Here is a 14830-nt window from a genome sequence, read left to right on the forward strand (position 1 = left end):
AGTTTCCCTCATCCACTTACGGGTAGAGCATTGACTATCAATTATACACTGACCTGCTCTTCTAAGTTTGTGGTCTACCAGCTACTGTGTCCGTGTGGGCTGTCATACATAGGCAAAACTGAAAGAATGTTTAAAGAGCGTATGGCAGCCCACCGGTCGGCTATCAAAGCAGCCATTTCCAAAGGTTCGAGTGACCAGCCGGTCGCACGACACTTTGCGGCGGCACGACATTCGCTTGTGTCGCTACGCTATCGAATGATCGATCACGTCCCCCCCCTCACCCGGGGTGGCGATAGGTGCCTTAAACTCCTCCGCCTTGAAACCAGGTGGATTCATCGCCTGGGGACATTGCATCCTAGAGGCCTCAATGAGTGTTTAGGGCTGAATGTATTTTTATAAGCTCTATGGCTAGTTGATACCCAATCACAATAGTGATCTACCAGGTATATACACCTGTAGTCTTGTTTACAACTAGACCCACTATACATGTTGCATATTTAGTTATATTGTATACGGCAGTGTGCCTGCATTATATATTAAACTTAGATGCCATTTGTTCCATATTTTAATTCTATCTTTGTACAAGCTGATATATATTGACCTGATGGTGACCTGCAATAAGCTTTCCTTGTAATTTAATCTATGGACATGCCGACTGGTGTGTTTGTTTTGTCTATAATGTATATTTAAAATGTTTGTATTGTGTACTGATGTTGCTATAGTAACTGGCTGTGGGTAATGACGTCATGTGGGAGCGCCGACGGACTAGGCATGTGTCTGTGTTCCGGAAGTGTGGTGATGGCGTCTGCACACACTATTTAGGTAAGCACTTTGGTTTTGTTCATTTGACCTGATGAAAATGCACAAGTAAAAGCATTGAAACGTTGTCTTCACTAGGATTGTAAGTGTACTTTGTTACGTCGCTTGGAGTGCCGCACCATATGCTGTGTATATCCCAATAACCGTGGAGGCACCCAGCGCTATTGGATTGTTTAATGGGAGAGCCGGACCTGCATGTTGTTTATATATATATATATATATATATTATTATTATTATTTTTGTAAAATATATATGTATATATGGGAAAAAAAGAGAATATGGGCATCGACGATCGCTGGTGTCAGGTGTAAAGGAACATGTGATAATTATCAAAATTTACCAATAAAATATATAAATGTATTCTACATATGACAAGTATTACTAGTCAGAGTAACCCCCCCAAAAAAAGGACACTCACATATGTGTGAATCTAATACAAGTAATAAAAAGATACAAATAGTTTAAAAAATATGTGTATAAAGTGCATAGAATAAACTCTTGAGTATGGAGGTCAGTCTAGGGAACAATCATGGAGTATCCAACGCGTTTCGTCCATCAGGACTATATATACTGTATATATTCCTTCCTACCTCTATGTCTGTCTGTTTTTACCCAGTTTTGTTCTATTACTCTTGTTCAAATTATACATCGCTGTGATATTGAACGTTAATTTTCATGGTGCACTGGCAATTTTGATCTTGGCTCATTTTAAATAGAATCCATATTGCAAAGCACTATAATATTAGTATAATTTAGGCACATTTTACACTGGTTAGTATGTTTTTTATATATTTTTTAAATTATTATTATTATTATTATTATTAATAGTTTCTCATATAGCACAGCATATTCCGTTGCGCTTTACAGAGAATATTTGCCCATTCACATCAGTCCGTGCCCCAGTGGAGCTTACATTCTATATTCCCTATCACATGTACACGCACACACATTCACACACTAGGGTTAAAAAAAAATTGTTGTCGAGATCCAATTGACCTACCAGTATATTTTGGGATTGTGGGAGGAAACCGGAGTCCCCGGGGGAAACCCACGCAAGTACGGGGAGAATATACAAACTCCACACCATTAGGGCCAGGGTGGGAATCGAACCCATGACCCCAGTGCTGTGAGGCAGTAATACTAACCATTACACCATCCGTACTGCCCGTGTTCCATGTTACTTTCTGTAACAAAAAAGCCAGAACAATAGGTCAGTAGGTCACAGCTTCATAAATAGACCCCTAGTTATGATCCTCATCTGAAGTCTGAAGTTTTATTGTTGTCTTTTATTTTTTTTTAGCAATAAAATAAAATTTCAGTTTAGTTAATTGTTCTTTTATTTTAGCAATAGTGCGCTGTGGTTTTCTGGCAATAAAACACATGTGTTCATCACAAAAGTTCAGTTTAGTTAATAAATCATGATCCAAACCAGCGAACAGCACTTGTCCCGATGTAACTTATAAACCACAATGAGAAATAAGCCTCAGCAAAGTGTTACGAGTTATTCATTGTGGTTATTGGGGAGAAGAAGAGAAAATTCCACGAAATCATTGTACAGTCTTTTTGGTAACAAAATCTAAAATGTTTTCATCTGCTAAATATATAATACATTAACTTTGCCTGGACACAAAAACAGCAACTTACCTTTGCTCCAACATGACAGTGAGTGGGTTACTGTTATGGGAAAAGTAGAATGGAGCTGACAGTACAGGGGTTGGCAGGAGTATAAAACAGATGACATGAAAAACTGCTTCGTCTGCCAGGGGAACACATTTGTTTTCTACATTAAAACCTTTGGACTGGAAGAAAGCAAATACACTCTCAGAATCAGGACATACCGTTGTCTATGAAGAATGCTGTATCTGCCGCAGAGGGTAATTAGTGGACTCAAAACTCATTATGGGCAGGGTACAAGCAGATGATTTTATAGCTGGCTGGTTTGGAGGTAAGTGATCTTTATTTTGCTTCTCTTTTAACGTCTTTTTTTTTTTTTTAGTTTGTTTTTATGTTATTATTGAAGTGTAGAGCTGAATACACAACTGATGGCGGTACGGCCCGGTGACGCGATGTAACGATACATCGCACGGCCGCATGCACTGTGCGATCCGCTGTATGATGGCGCAATGTAACAACACCGCGTCTGCCATGGAATCCTCCCATTGGATGGGCAGCACATCCGGTGGGACGATGTAACCATCCAATCGATGAATTGGATGGATTTCAAGGGGGCACACTATACGATGGCGGTTGCGATCTATCCCTGATTGCAACATCATCCGATATATTGTATAGTGTGTATGCAGCTTAAGGAAAAATAAAGACATTTAAAAAAAAATTAATAATCAAATTTCCGTGATTATTTGTCAACCCGTGCTATTCATTAAAGACCGTGCATGTGATATAAATGACTTATTTGCTATATTGTATTAAATGTAAGACACTTTAATTTTCCTTTCTAGGGGCAGCTAGTGTCATTGTAGGACACCCTTTGGACACCGTGAAGGTATTTAAAATGATATATCTCTGTGTTTTACTACATGTTTGATAATATTCTCCTGTTAATATCTTGTTTTCAGTGACAAACACACGATATGTTTTTAAAGGCTTTAATTTGTATAATGGAAACTACATGTTATGAGTGATTGTGTATCCAGGTTGGGGAATACAAATATAACACTGACTGAATACACACTTGTACAGAAATATATTTACATTTATCTAATCAATAATGTTGGTGTGATCTCAATTAGCTGAAGTCTTGTCATGACGTACGTTTAGATATTGTTCATGATGATACACATTCTCCACAATCAGAATCAGAATCAGAATCAGCTTTATTGGCCAGGTATACTTACGTATACTAGGAATTTGTCTTCGGTTTGCTATACAACAGCCAAGTAGGTAACAGGTAAGCAGGTGTGTGTGTGTGTGTGTGTGTGTGTGTGTGTGTGTGTGTGTGGGGGGGGGGCAAGTAAAGTTACACAGATAGGTATACCGTAGGGACACAAGTGAGTTACATGTACGTCTAGTCAGTCAATGTTCAGGAGTTCAGCAGGCGGACAGCTTGGGGAAAGAAACTTTTGAGGCTTCTGGTGGATCTGGCGGGGACAGCCCTGTAACGCCTGCCTGAAGGAAGCAAGTTAAACATGCTGTGGCCGGGGTGTAGCTGGTCTTTTACTATCTTCATTGCCCGCTTTTTAGCTCTGGACAAGTACAGGTCCTGGACTGAGGGAAGGTCGGCCCCGATGATCTTCTCTGCGGTTCTGACCACCTTTTGGAGCCTGCATATGTCCCTCGCGCTGGCGGAGCTGTACCATACGAGTATCGAGGAGCACAGTACCGACTCCACAATCGCGGAGTAGAAGAGGAGCAGGAGCTTCTGTGGGATGTTGAACTTCCTTAGTTGCCTGAGGAAGAACAACCTCTGCTGCGCTTTCCCAACAGTGGCGTCAGTGTTGGACCCCCATTTAAGGTCCCTGGAGATTGTGGTCCCTAGAAACTTGAAGGAGTCCACTAGCGATACCACACTGTCAGCAATCGTTAGCGGAGGTGCACTAGATGACTTCTTCCTGAAGTCCACTATCATCTCGACAGTTTTGAGGGGGTTGAGGTCAAGGTTGTTGTGGATGCACCACTGGGCCAGCCGGTCTACTTCCCGTCTATAGGCCGATTCGTCCCCATCCTTGATGAGGCCGATGACGGTGGTGTCATCGGCGAATTTGATGATCCTTACTGATTGCGCCTCTGAGGTACAGTCATTTGTGTACAGGGAGAAGAGCAGGGGTGAGAGGACACAGCCCTGAGGGGCCCCTGTACTGATGGACCGCGCTTGAGAGGTGAATTCCCCCGCTTTCACCACCTGTGTCCTATCTGTCAGGAAGTCTATTATCCAGGAACAGGTAGCTTCTGGGACCCCTAGGCGAAGTAATTTGGGGTGGAGGATGCTGGGGACGATTGTATTGAAGGCCGAGCTGAAATCGACAAACAGGACCCTCGCGTAGGTCCCGGGAATGTCTAGGTGCTGTAGAATGTAGTGCAGGCCCAGGTTGACTGCATCCTCGACACACCGATTCGAGCGATAGGCGAACTGCAGGGGGTCCAGTTGGGGGCCAGTCACAGTTTTCAGGTGATTCAAAACCAGACGCTCAAACGTTTTCATGACCACAGACGTCAGTGCTATCGGCCTGTAGTCATTCAGGTTCGTGATAGTGGGTTTCTTGGGGACCGGACCTATAGTAGACCTTTTGAGGCAGGAAGGGACTTTCTGTAGCTCCAGCGATTTATTGAAGATCTTGGTGAATATGGGGGCGAGCTGACCCGCACATGCTCTTAGGGCAGATGGTGACACTCCGTCAGGACCCGGAGCTTTCCTGGTTTTGGTCCTTTTGAACAATGCCTCCACCTCTTCTTGGGTGACTTGCAGTGCCTGGGGTTGGCCGTCGGTGTTCGGGGCATCGTAGAGGTGATTGTTTGGGTTGCAGGGGACTTCTTTTGCGAACCTGCAATAAAAGTGGTTCAGTTCATCTGCAAGGACTTGGTGCATGGCGGTGGACTTTGATGTTTTCCTATAGTTGGTTATGGATTGCATTCCTTTCCATACAGATACGGGGTCATTGGTGGAGAGATCGTTTGTCAGCTTGTCCGAGAACCGCTTTTTTGCTAGCCTAATTCCTTTAGTCAGAGAGTTCCTAGTACGGTTGTATAGTGCTCTGTCACCGCTGCTATAGGCCTCCTCTTTGGCTCGACGAAGTTGCCTGAGCTGGGCATTGAACCAGGGCTTGTTGTTGTTGTAAATGCGGTAAGTCTTGGTAGGTACACACATGTCCTCACAGTAGCTGATGTAGGATGTGACAGTGTCTGTCAAGTCATTCAGGTCGGTTGCATATACTATGGGTTGAAGTTTACACCTTCCACTAACTTAAATGTGTTTGAACTTTATATTTTTTTTTACCAACTTGAATAGATTTACACAGAAATCCATATTATAAATCAACGATATTTCTGCTTTTAAAGTGACAGGCTGAGAGGATATTTTATCAATCATAAATCAGTTTTTAGGTACACAGAATATGCAGTGAATTGGAACACCACTGGGGGGACACAATTGCATACTAAGTTTCACCATGTGCGTACTAGGGTACCTTTATATTGCCAGTGAAGGAGTCACCCGGCCAAATCTGTGCGGCACCTGCCGCACTTTTCGGCAGCGGGAACTCGCACAAATGTGTTCGCTACCCCATAGGGTAGCGAGCACTTTTGTACAAATCGGGTTGGTGCAAATCGGCCAGGTGAAGGGAGTGAGACTGGGTGCTGGTGTTTAAGTGGCATGGCAATGGCAATTCGCACCCTTCTCCGGTAATTTAATTCCCCCCGATCTGTCCATTAAAAATAAGGAGGATTTAAATTAGCAGGCAAACTGTATTTAATGTAATGTAATTTAAGAATAATAGGAACATTCTGATAAAGGTAGCATATAAGGTGATGTTGGGGAAAAATATGTATCCTTCATGATTAATCTATTAATGACACAAGTACATATAATATAATAATTCAAGATCTCTCTAACTGCTAGAAAAAAAACTACTAGAGCAGGGTTTCCAACTCCAGTCCTGAAGAACAGCACCCCAACCAGGGCCGTCTTTTCATATGGGCTCAATGGGCTCTTGCCCAAGGGCCCCAGGATTAAAATGGCCCTAGGCTAATAGCTGAGGGTCCCCTCTTTCCAGGGGTACCAGATTTTTTTAAATCGACCCTGGGGAACCGGAGATATCCGACTTCAAAGCAGTGGTCCCCATCCAAGCCTGTTAATTGTTCTTCCCAGCCAGATATCTCGGGTTCTGTCTGACTTAGAGTTTTTCTGAGGGTATACTCCAAAAGCTGGAACTCTCCCCTTTCAGTGGACACTATGCCCAGAACCAGAGATATCAGCCTTCAAGCAGCTGGTCCCTGCTCCAGCTCCACACGCTTAATATGCAGTTTTATATTTTTGTTGGTGGATTGCTCTAGCTCCTGAAGTCTGATCCCCAAGTCCCCAGTATCTCCTGAAAGGTGGGACTCTCTAGTTTTTTTTATCCCATTAAAGCTAAGAAATCTATTTCCAGGAACTGAGATATCTGCAGTAAAGCAAGCTGCCCTGACCCCCAGAAAATGATGAATATTAAGCCCACTCCAATATCCACCCCTCCCCTGTATATTAAACACCCCCTACCACCCTGGAAGTCATGTACCAGGGCCCCTTCATTCAGCACAATGTCCCCTTCTACAGTTTAGTGTTCTCCTTCTCCTCCCATTTGTGCAGTAAAGGAGTAATTAGCAGAAATTATTTCTCCATGTCCTACATGCTGAGCGAAAGATAGAACCCCCTACCCCCCGCGGGACATCAAAGCTGCCGCTGATAGCACTCCCCACCCCTACCGCTGATGGGTGGGTAGGGGCCCCAATGCATTGCTGTGCCCATGGGCCTACACTGCTGTTAAGATGGCTCTGCCCCCAACAGGTCATGTTTTCAAGATTTCAGGATTTTCATGTAGTCTTCACAAGTATTCTGAAGTGCGACAACCATTATCTTGTAGCATGGGTTCTCCTTATTCTTTTCCCCAATGCTTCCTTAGTGGTGAGCGGAGAGTGGTTCTCCTTATTCTTTTCCCCAATGCTTCCTTAGTGGTGAGCAGAGAGTGGTTCTCCTTATTCTTTTCCCCAATGCTTCCTTAGGGGTGAGCGGAGAGTGGTTCTCCTTATTCTTTTCCCCAATGCTTCCTTAGTGGTGAGCGGAGAGTGGTTCTCCTTATTCTTTTCCCCAATGCTTCCTTAGTGGTGAGCGGAGAGTGGTTCTCCTTATTCTTTTCCCCAATGCTTCCTCAGTGGTGAGCGGAGAGCGGTTCTCCTTATTGTTTTCCCCAATGCTTCCTTAGTGGTGAGCGGAGAGCGGGTCTCCTTATTGTTTTCCCCAATGCTTCCTTAGTGGTGAGCGGAGAGTGGTTCTCCTTATTCTTTTTCCCAATGCTTCTTTAGTGGTGAGCGGAGAGTGGTTCTCCTTATTCTTTTCCCCAATGCTTCTTTAGTGGTGAGCGGAGAGTTGTTCTCCTTATTCTTTTCCCCAATGCTTCCTTAGTGGTGAGCGGAGAGTGGTTCTCCTTATTCTTTTCCCCAATGCTTCTTTAGTGGTGAGCGGAGAGTTGTTCTCCTTATTCTTTTCCCCAATGCTTCCTTAGTGGTGAGCGGAGAGTGGTTCTCCTTATTCTTTTCCCCAATGCTTCCTTAGTGGTGAGCGGAGAGCGGTTCTCCTTATTGTTTTCCCCAATGCTTCCTTAGTGGTGAGCGGAGAGTGGTTCTCCTTATTCTTTTTCCCAATGCTTCTTTAGTGGTAAGCGGAGAGTGGTTCTCCTTATTCTTTTCCCCAATGCTTCTTTAGTGGTGAGCGGAGAGTTGTTCTCCTTATTCTTTTCCCCAATGCTTCCTTAGTGGTGAGCGGAGAGTGGTTCTCCTTATTCTTTTCCCCAATGCTTCTTTAGTGGTGAGCGGAGAGTTGTTCTCCTTATTCTTTTCCCCAATGCTTCCTTAGTGGTGAGCGGAGAGTGGTTCTCCTTATTCTTTTCCCCAATGCTTCTTTAGTGGTGAGCGGAGAGTTGTTCTCCTTATTCTTTTCCCCAATGCTTCCTTAGTGGTGAGCGGAAGGTGGTTCTCCTTATTCTTTTCCCCAATGTTTCATTAATGGTGAGCGGAGAATGGTGATGTCATCACTGTGCTGCACACACCCAACCTGACCACAGGGACATTGCTAAACTCTTCAGGTAGTCAGGGAGATGACCACTATTTCGGGGAGTCTCCTTTGACATTCTAGGGTAAATGTAATAGGGTCCAAGTTGCTGGATTGATTTGGCTAGTATGAGATTCAAGGGCCCATTTCTCGTTAAATATTTGCGGCTTATTCTCTGAAAGCACTTTTTCAGGGGGGGTTAACTGCAAATATTTAGTATCACTCCTATGTATGAAAGAAGAAACACAGCAGATATTTCCGATATGTACTGCTGTCCCTTAATTTCTGACATTAGTCCGTTGTAGCCTATGCAACCACTCTGAACACATCTCAGCGACGGGCTCCGAACTGTCCCTGCGTCTGTTCATTCATACATCTGCCTGATGTAATTGCATACTGCAATGGGATTCTGGTACTAATATCGTGTCTAGAATGCATTGAGAATGTGATTATTGATAAAGAGACTCCAAAGTCATTTGTGTGTTATTATTAAAATCCTGAAAACAAGACGCGTTGTGGGGTACTTGAGGAGTGCAGTTCAGATGAAATGTTTAAGGGCATTCTAATATCAATCAATCCACATGTGACATGTTTCATTAGTAGTAAGCCCATGATTACAATAAACACAGTAATTAAAAGAACAACATAGTATCTCACTAATCATTTTTATACAGCGCCATTTTCTTAATTATCTTCTGGCGACAATTCAAAAATGTGTAACACCCGCACCATGCTTGAGAGTCTTGCCATTCCTCCCTCCAAAAAACGAGTTGGCCGTCGCGGACAAATAATGTCACTCCATGCGTCCCATCACTATAGCGATACATGACACTAGCATAAGGTTAGTGTCTGCACAGTGGGCCTATTTCTGATTTGTATGGAATTGTACAGCCGCAGGGGAGCAGGGAAGCTGCTGTTGAATTCCATACAAATAAAATGCAAATGCAGCTCTGCCTCCCAAACACTGGAGCATGCTGCAGCTAGTGGGGGCTGCGAGTCATATTGCAAGACCTGTCATGCACATCGCAGAATGGATCTTGCAACTACGCAGACCCAAAAACATTGGATTCGTACAATCGTATTGGATTGGAATCAGGCTTGTATACAAGTCAGATTCCAAACTTATAATGCCACTACTAAGTCACATCCCAAATCTGGGACTAGCATATTATACAACTGCATAATGCATTAATATGTATGCAAATTATAGCTCACTGAGGTGTCGCTCAAAGGATTTTTTAAGTGGTTAGCATTTGCACTTTATGGCACGTGAGCACTTTACTATCTTATGCACTTTAGCTCACCAGGACTGTACTATGGGGGTTATTTACAGTAGGTCGCATCGCTAAGTGACCGCAATTAAATTGCTAAGTGATGCAACCGCAATAGCCCTAGTGGCAACAGTGCACATGCACAGATATCGTCCTGCGCGTGAGCGGCTGCCGAATGTATTTGGGTCACGGTGGGTGTGAACGCCTCTGCCTGATTGTTAGGCAGAGGCGTTAGTGGCGTGGGTGGGGAGCGGCAACGGAGCATTGTGGGCAGGGCCGGTGCTAGGGTGTTCGGCGCCCCCCTGCAAACTATAAATTTGCGCCCTCCCATACTGTACAAAGGGACAGCGCACATAGGGGGTCATTCTGACCCGATCGCTCGCTGCAGTTTATCGCAGCGCAGCGATCGGGTCAGATCTGCGCATGCGCCGCCGCTGTGCGCCGGCGCATGCTGGACGGCCGAAGGCCGTTGTTCCGTAGCGATCGCCTCTGCCTGATTGACAGGCAGAGGAGGTCACTGGGTCACTAGGGGGTGCGGTCCGGCCAACGCAAGTGTGGCCGGACCATTGGGGGGGGGGGCGCGGCGGCTGCATGACGTCACACGCAGCCGCTGCGACCCGGGCAGCGAAGAGGTTCTCCCGGCCAGCCACAGAAGCTGCACTGGCCGGGAGTTATTCCTCAAATGCAAAAGCATCGCCGCTGTGCGATGCTTTTACATTTCTGCGGTGGGGCCGACACTGACATGCGGGGCGGACAAGCCCTGTGCTGGGCGTCCCCCCGCATGTCTGAGTGCACAACTACGATCAACTCGGAATGCCCCCCATAATGCCCCCCTATACACATGATGCTCCCTGTACCAGTGACGCTTAGACATGTAACGCCCCCTGTATCAGTGACACTTACGTAACGCACCCTGTACCAGACGCTTACACACGTAACACCCCCTGTAGCAGTGATGCTTACACACGCAACGCCCCGTGTAGCAGTGACGCTTACACACGTAATGCCCCCTGTTCCAGAGACACCCACATAATGCCCCCCCGTAGCAGTGATACTTACACACGCAACACCTCATCTACCAGTGACGCTTACACACAACAACCCTGTACCAGTGACGCTTACACATGTAACGACCCCTCTAGCAGTGATGCTTACACACGCAACACCCCCCGTAGTAGTGACGCTTACACACATAACCCCGCCTGTACCAGTGACGCTTACACATGTAACGCCCCCTGAACCAGTGACGTTTACACACGTAATGCCACCTGTGCCAGTGATGCTTACACACGTAACATCCCCTGTGCCAGAAACGCTTACGCACGCAACACCCCCTGTACCAGTGATGCTTACACATGTAACGCCCCCTGTACCAGAGACGCTTACACACGTAACGCCCCCTATGCCAGTGACGCTTACACATGCAACACCCCCTGTACCAGTGATGCTGACACACGCAACACCCCCTGTACCAGTGACGCTTACACATGCAATGCCCCCTGTACCAATGACGCTTACACACGTAACGCCCCCTGTACCAGTGACACTTACACACATAACACCCCCTGTACCAGTGACGCTTACACACATAATGCCCCCTGTGCCAGTGACGCTTACACACTTAATGCCCCCTGTACCAGTGACGCTTACACACGTAATGCCCCCTGTACCAGTGATGCTTACACATGTAACGCCCCCTGTACCAGAGACGCTTACACACGTAACGCCCCCTATGCCAGTGATGCTTACACACGCAACACCCCCTGTACCAGTGACGCTGACACACGCAATGCCTCCTGTACCAGTGACGCTTACACACGTAATGCCCCCTGTGCCAGTGATGCTTACACACATTATGCCGCAGTCACACATACACAGATACACACACCACATACACATATATATACACACATACACACACCACATGCATACTGTACATACATTACACAAATGCAGTCACACATATACAGTATAAACAGATACTGTATATATATATATATATATATATATATATATATACACACACACACACACACACACACACACACACACACACACACACTTTCACTCACTCACTCTCTTTCCAGACACTTACCTAAGGAAGTTTGGCTGGCCGGCGCTGTAGCAGCTCATCCTCCTGCTGCAGCCTGGTCCCATGTAGCTTCGCCCCTTATTCACATGTAGCTCCGCCCCCTTTTAGGTCCTCTGGTCTGCACTGTCACAGGGTTGGGGGAGAGCCGGAGAGGAGGCTTCGTGCTGCTGGTGCCGCTGCCTGTGGTAGAGTGTGACAGGCGCAGCAGCCGGCAGCAGCAGGGACATCTGCTCAGCACAGGGATACAGAGCGGGGAGAGCGCCTTTCCAGCGTGGCGCATCCCTGCACTGCATCGCTTTGCTGAGCGGCTAGCACCGGGCCTGATTGTGGGGGTGGCACGGGGAAAACAGGGGCAGATCGGTGGGTGTTTTCGGTGAGGCTGCATGACGTCACACACAGAGTTACAATAAATAAGTTGTCAAAAAATTTTTTTTTACCTTGACTAGTTTACAAGGGAAGTGATACCATTTATATGTCCTTCTCTGGTTGCTGCATCTAGAGAGAGAGGAGGAGCGGCAGAGATAAATAGTGTAGAGTTCAAAAAATATCCGTCTCTTGTGCAGACTCTGGAAGAATGCCTCCAAATGCCAGCTGAACATGGTGTTAGCTGAATTCATCAAGCTCCAATGGATAAAACTTTGTCAGAGCTTGAAACATTTGAATAAATCTGAGGAGGTGATTCAGATCTGATGGCTACTCTGTGTTTTTGCACAGCGGGCGATCAGCAATAGACTGCACATGCATATGCACCGCAATGCACACGCGTGTCGGCCAACAACAACACGCATCGCTGGACAGCGTCAGGATGGTGCGAAAATTTAATTCACACGGGCATTCGCAAGGTGATTGACAGGAAGAGGCCGTTTGTGGGTGGTAACTGACCGTTTATTGGGAGTGTCCGGAAAATCGCAGGCGTGCCGAAGCATTTTCAGGGAGGGTGTGTGACGTCAGCTCTGGCCCCGATCAGCCTGATTCTATCGCGCTGGAGGAGTAAGTCCTGGGCTGCGCAAAGACTGGACACACTGTTTTTTTACAGCTCGCCATACACATGCAATCGCACACTTGCACAGCGAATATACACTCCCCCTGGAGGCGGCGACTATCCGAACGCAGGACAGCAAAGTCAGCAGCCCAGTGATCAGGTCTGAATCACCCCCTGAGTTTTTTTTTTTTAATAAAGACAGCCCTAAGCCGTAAGTAGCGCAGGAGATATTTGTGTTATTTCCTGCGCTACCTCTTAAATGAATTTTCCTCAAACTAAGAACGGGCGAGAGGGAGTGGGGTGCATGGCCAGCAACTTCCGGTACGCTCTGCACGTCCCCACAGTGACAAAAATGGGGGCAGGACTTGCGATTGCATCTTTTCCCATGAGGCCACACCCCTTGATGTTAGCTCACGCCCCCAAATTTTGAGTGTCTCTTTTCCCTGATGGACAAAATTGGGAGGTGTCCAATACTCCCACTACACGGATGGATCCCTGCGTCCGTGTAGGTCTGGTCTGGGCACATGCGCAGTCTCAGATTTCTTTTTACAATGCGCGAATCCCATGATATCCGTCAGGTAACCCACTTGTGCCCAACTTAGTGGGGCGTGCACTATGTGGCACTTGATAATGTTGATTATCTTACAGGAATGAAAGCTATACCTTACACACACTTAGAATATACTTTACCATGGAGCCGCTGCGGCCGCTAACCTTAGTACACATGCTACGTGCTTTATACACTGTATCACTGTACGGACTTTGCGTACAAACGCCGCGCTGGGGGTACAAAGTACACACAGCGCGCGCACAGCCAGAGATACACTTTCACCCTTTACAGTAATGTAATGCAATGATAAAACACTTTAAACCTTAGCAGGGCAATGAGGACACGACACCAATTGTGATTTTACCGCTGGGTTCCGACACCACAGTGGATTATTGCTGAAAGGGGGTTTACAATACAAATAATACACTACAATATAACAGAGTAAATGGCTACAGTTAATGTACATACGTGAGTGGACAAGCTTGCGCAACCCAGCCGGTCCCCGGTCATCTGAAAGATAATTTTGTGAGTCTTGTGTCAGGCCAGGCTGCAGCAGGCTTTATTTATACAATTCTTCCAAAAGCAATACAATGGATACTGTAATCCCTTTGTCCATTGGACACAGGAATGCACTTTTACAGTACAGGAGAGGTCATAGGTCGGTTTGAAAAGGTAGGCGATGTCTTTCCCAACTGCTCTTGTGGGTGGTCTCCTCTGGATTCCCGCCGCATAAATAATATACAGTAAATACAGTTTATATCTATATTCTGCTTCTGCACATAACTATCCGCAGGAACATGCAATCTTCCTCAAACCAACACCGGAATGTTTCCCTTAAAATACCCTACAGCTGGATACCAAACACCACCTTGTAACCTTGTTCTGTCCCCTCCTATCCTGTAAAGGTGAATCCCTTTGTTCTGTTACCATTTAAACTGATGTTAATTTCTGATGTGGTGCAAGGAGACTATGGGGGTCATTCCGAGTTGTTCGCTCGCAAGCTGCTTTTAGCAGCTTTGCACACGCTTAGCCGCCGCCTACTGGGAGTGAATATTAGCATATTAAAATTGCGAACGAAAGATTAGCAGAATTGCGAATAGACACTTCTTAGCAGTTTCTGAGTAGCTCCAGACTTACTCGGCATCTGCGATCAGTTCAGTCAGTTTCGTTCCTGGTTTGACGTCACAAACACACCCAGCGTTCGCCCAGACACTCCTCCATTTCTCCAGCCACTCCCGCGTTTTTCCCAGAAACGGTAGCGTTTTTTCACACACTCCCATAAAACGGCCTGTTTCCGCCCAGAAACACCCACTTCCTGTCAATCACATTATGATCACCAGAACGAAGAAAAAACCTCGT

At 46.1% G+C, this 14830-nt stretch overlaps 1 protein-coding gene across 1 annotated transcript in view; it reads left to right on the forward strand.

Annotated features, from left to right (window-relative positions):
• The first annotated feature begins 2300 nt into the window (after nt 1-2300).
• Nucleotides 2301-14830, forward strand: part of SLC25A48 (solute carrier family 25 member 48) — a 162471-nt gene continuing 149941 nt past the window's right edge. Inside the window, exons 1-2 of the mRNA XM_063928741.1 lie at nt 2301-2765; nt 3280-3323. Coding sequence (XP_063784811.1) covers nt 2720-2765; nt 3280-3323 — 90 coding nt within the window. The 5' untranslated portion in view covers nt 2301-2719. The remainder of the gene's footprint in view (nt 2766-3279; nt 3324-14830) is intronic.

The sequence above is a fragment of the Pseudophryne corroboree genome, chromosome 6 (assembly GCF_028390025.1).
Source record: "Pseudophryne corroboree isolate aPseCor3 chromosome 6, aPseCor3.hap2, whole genome shotgun sequence".
NCBI classification, from domain to species: domain Eukaryota; kingdom Metazoa; phylum Chordata; class Amphibia; order Anura; family Myobatrachidae; genus Pseudophryne; species Pseudophryne corroboree.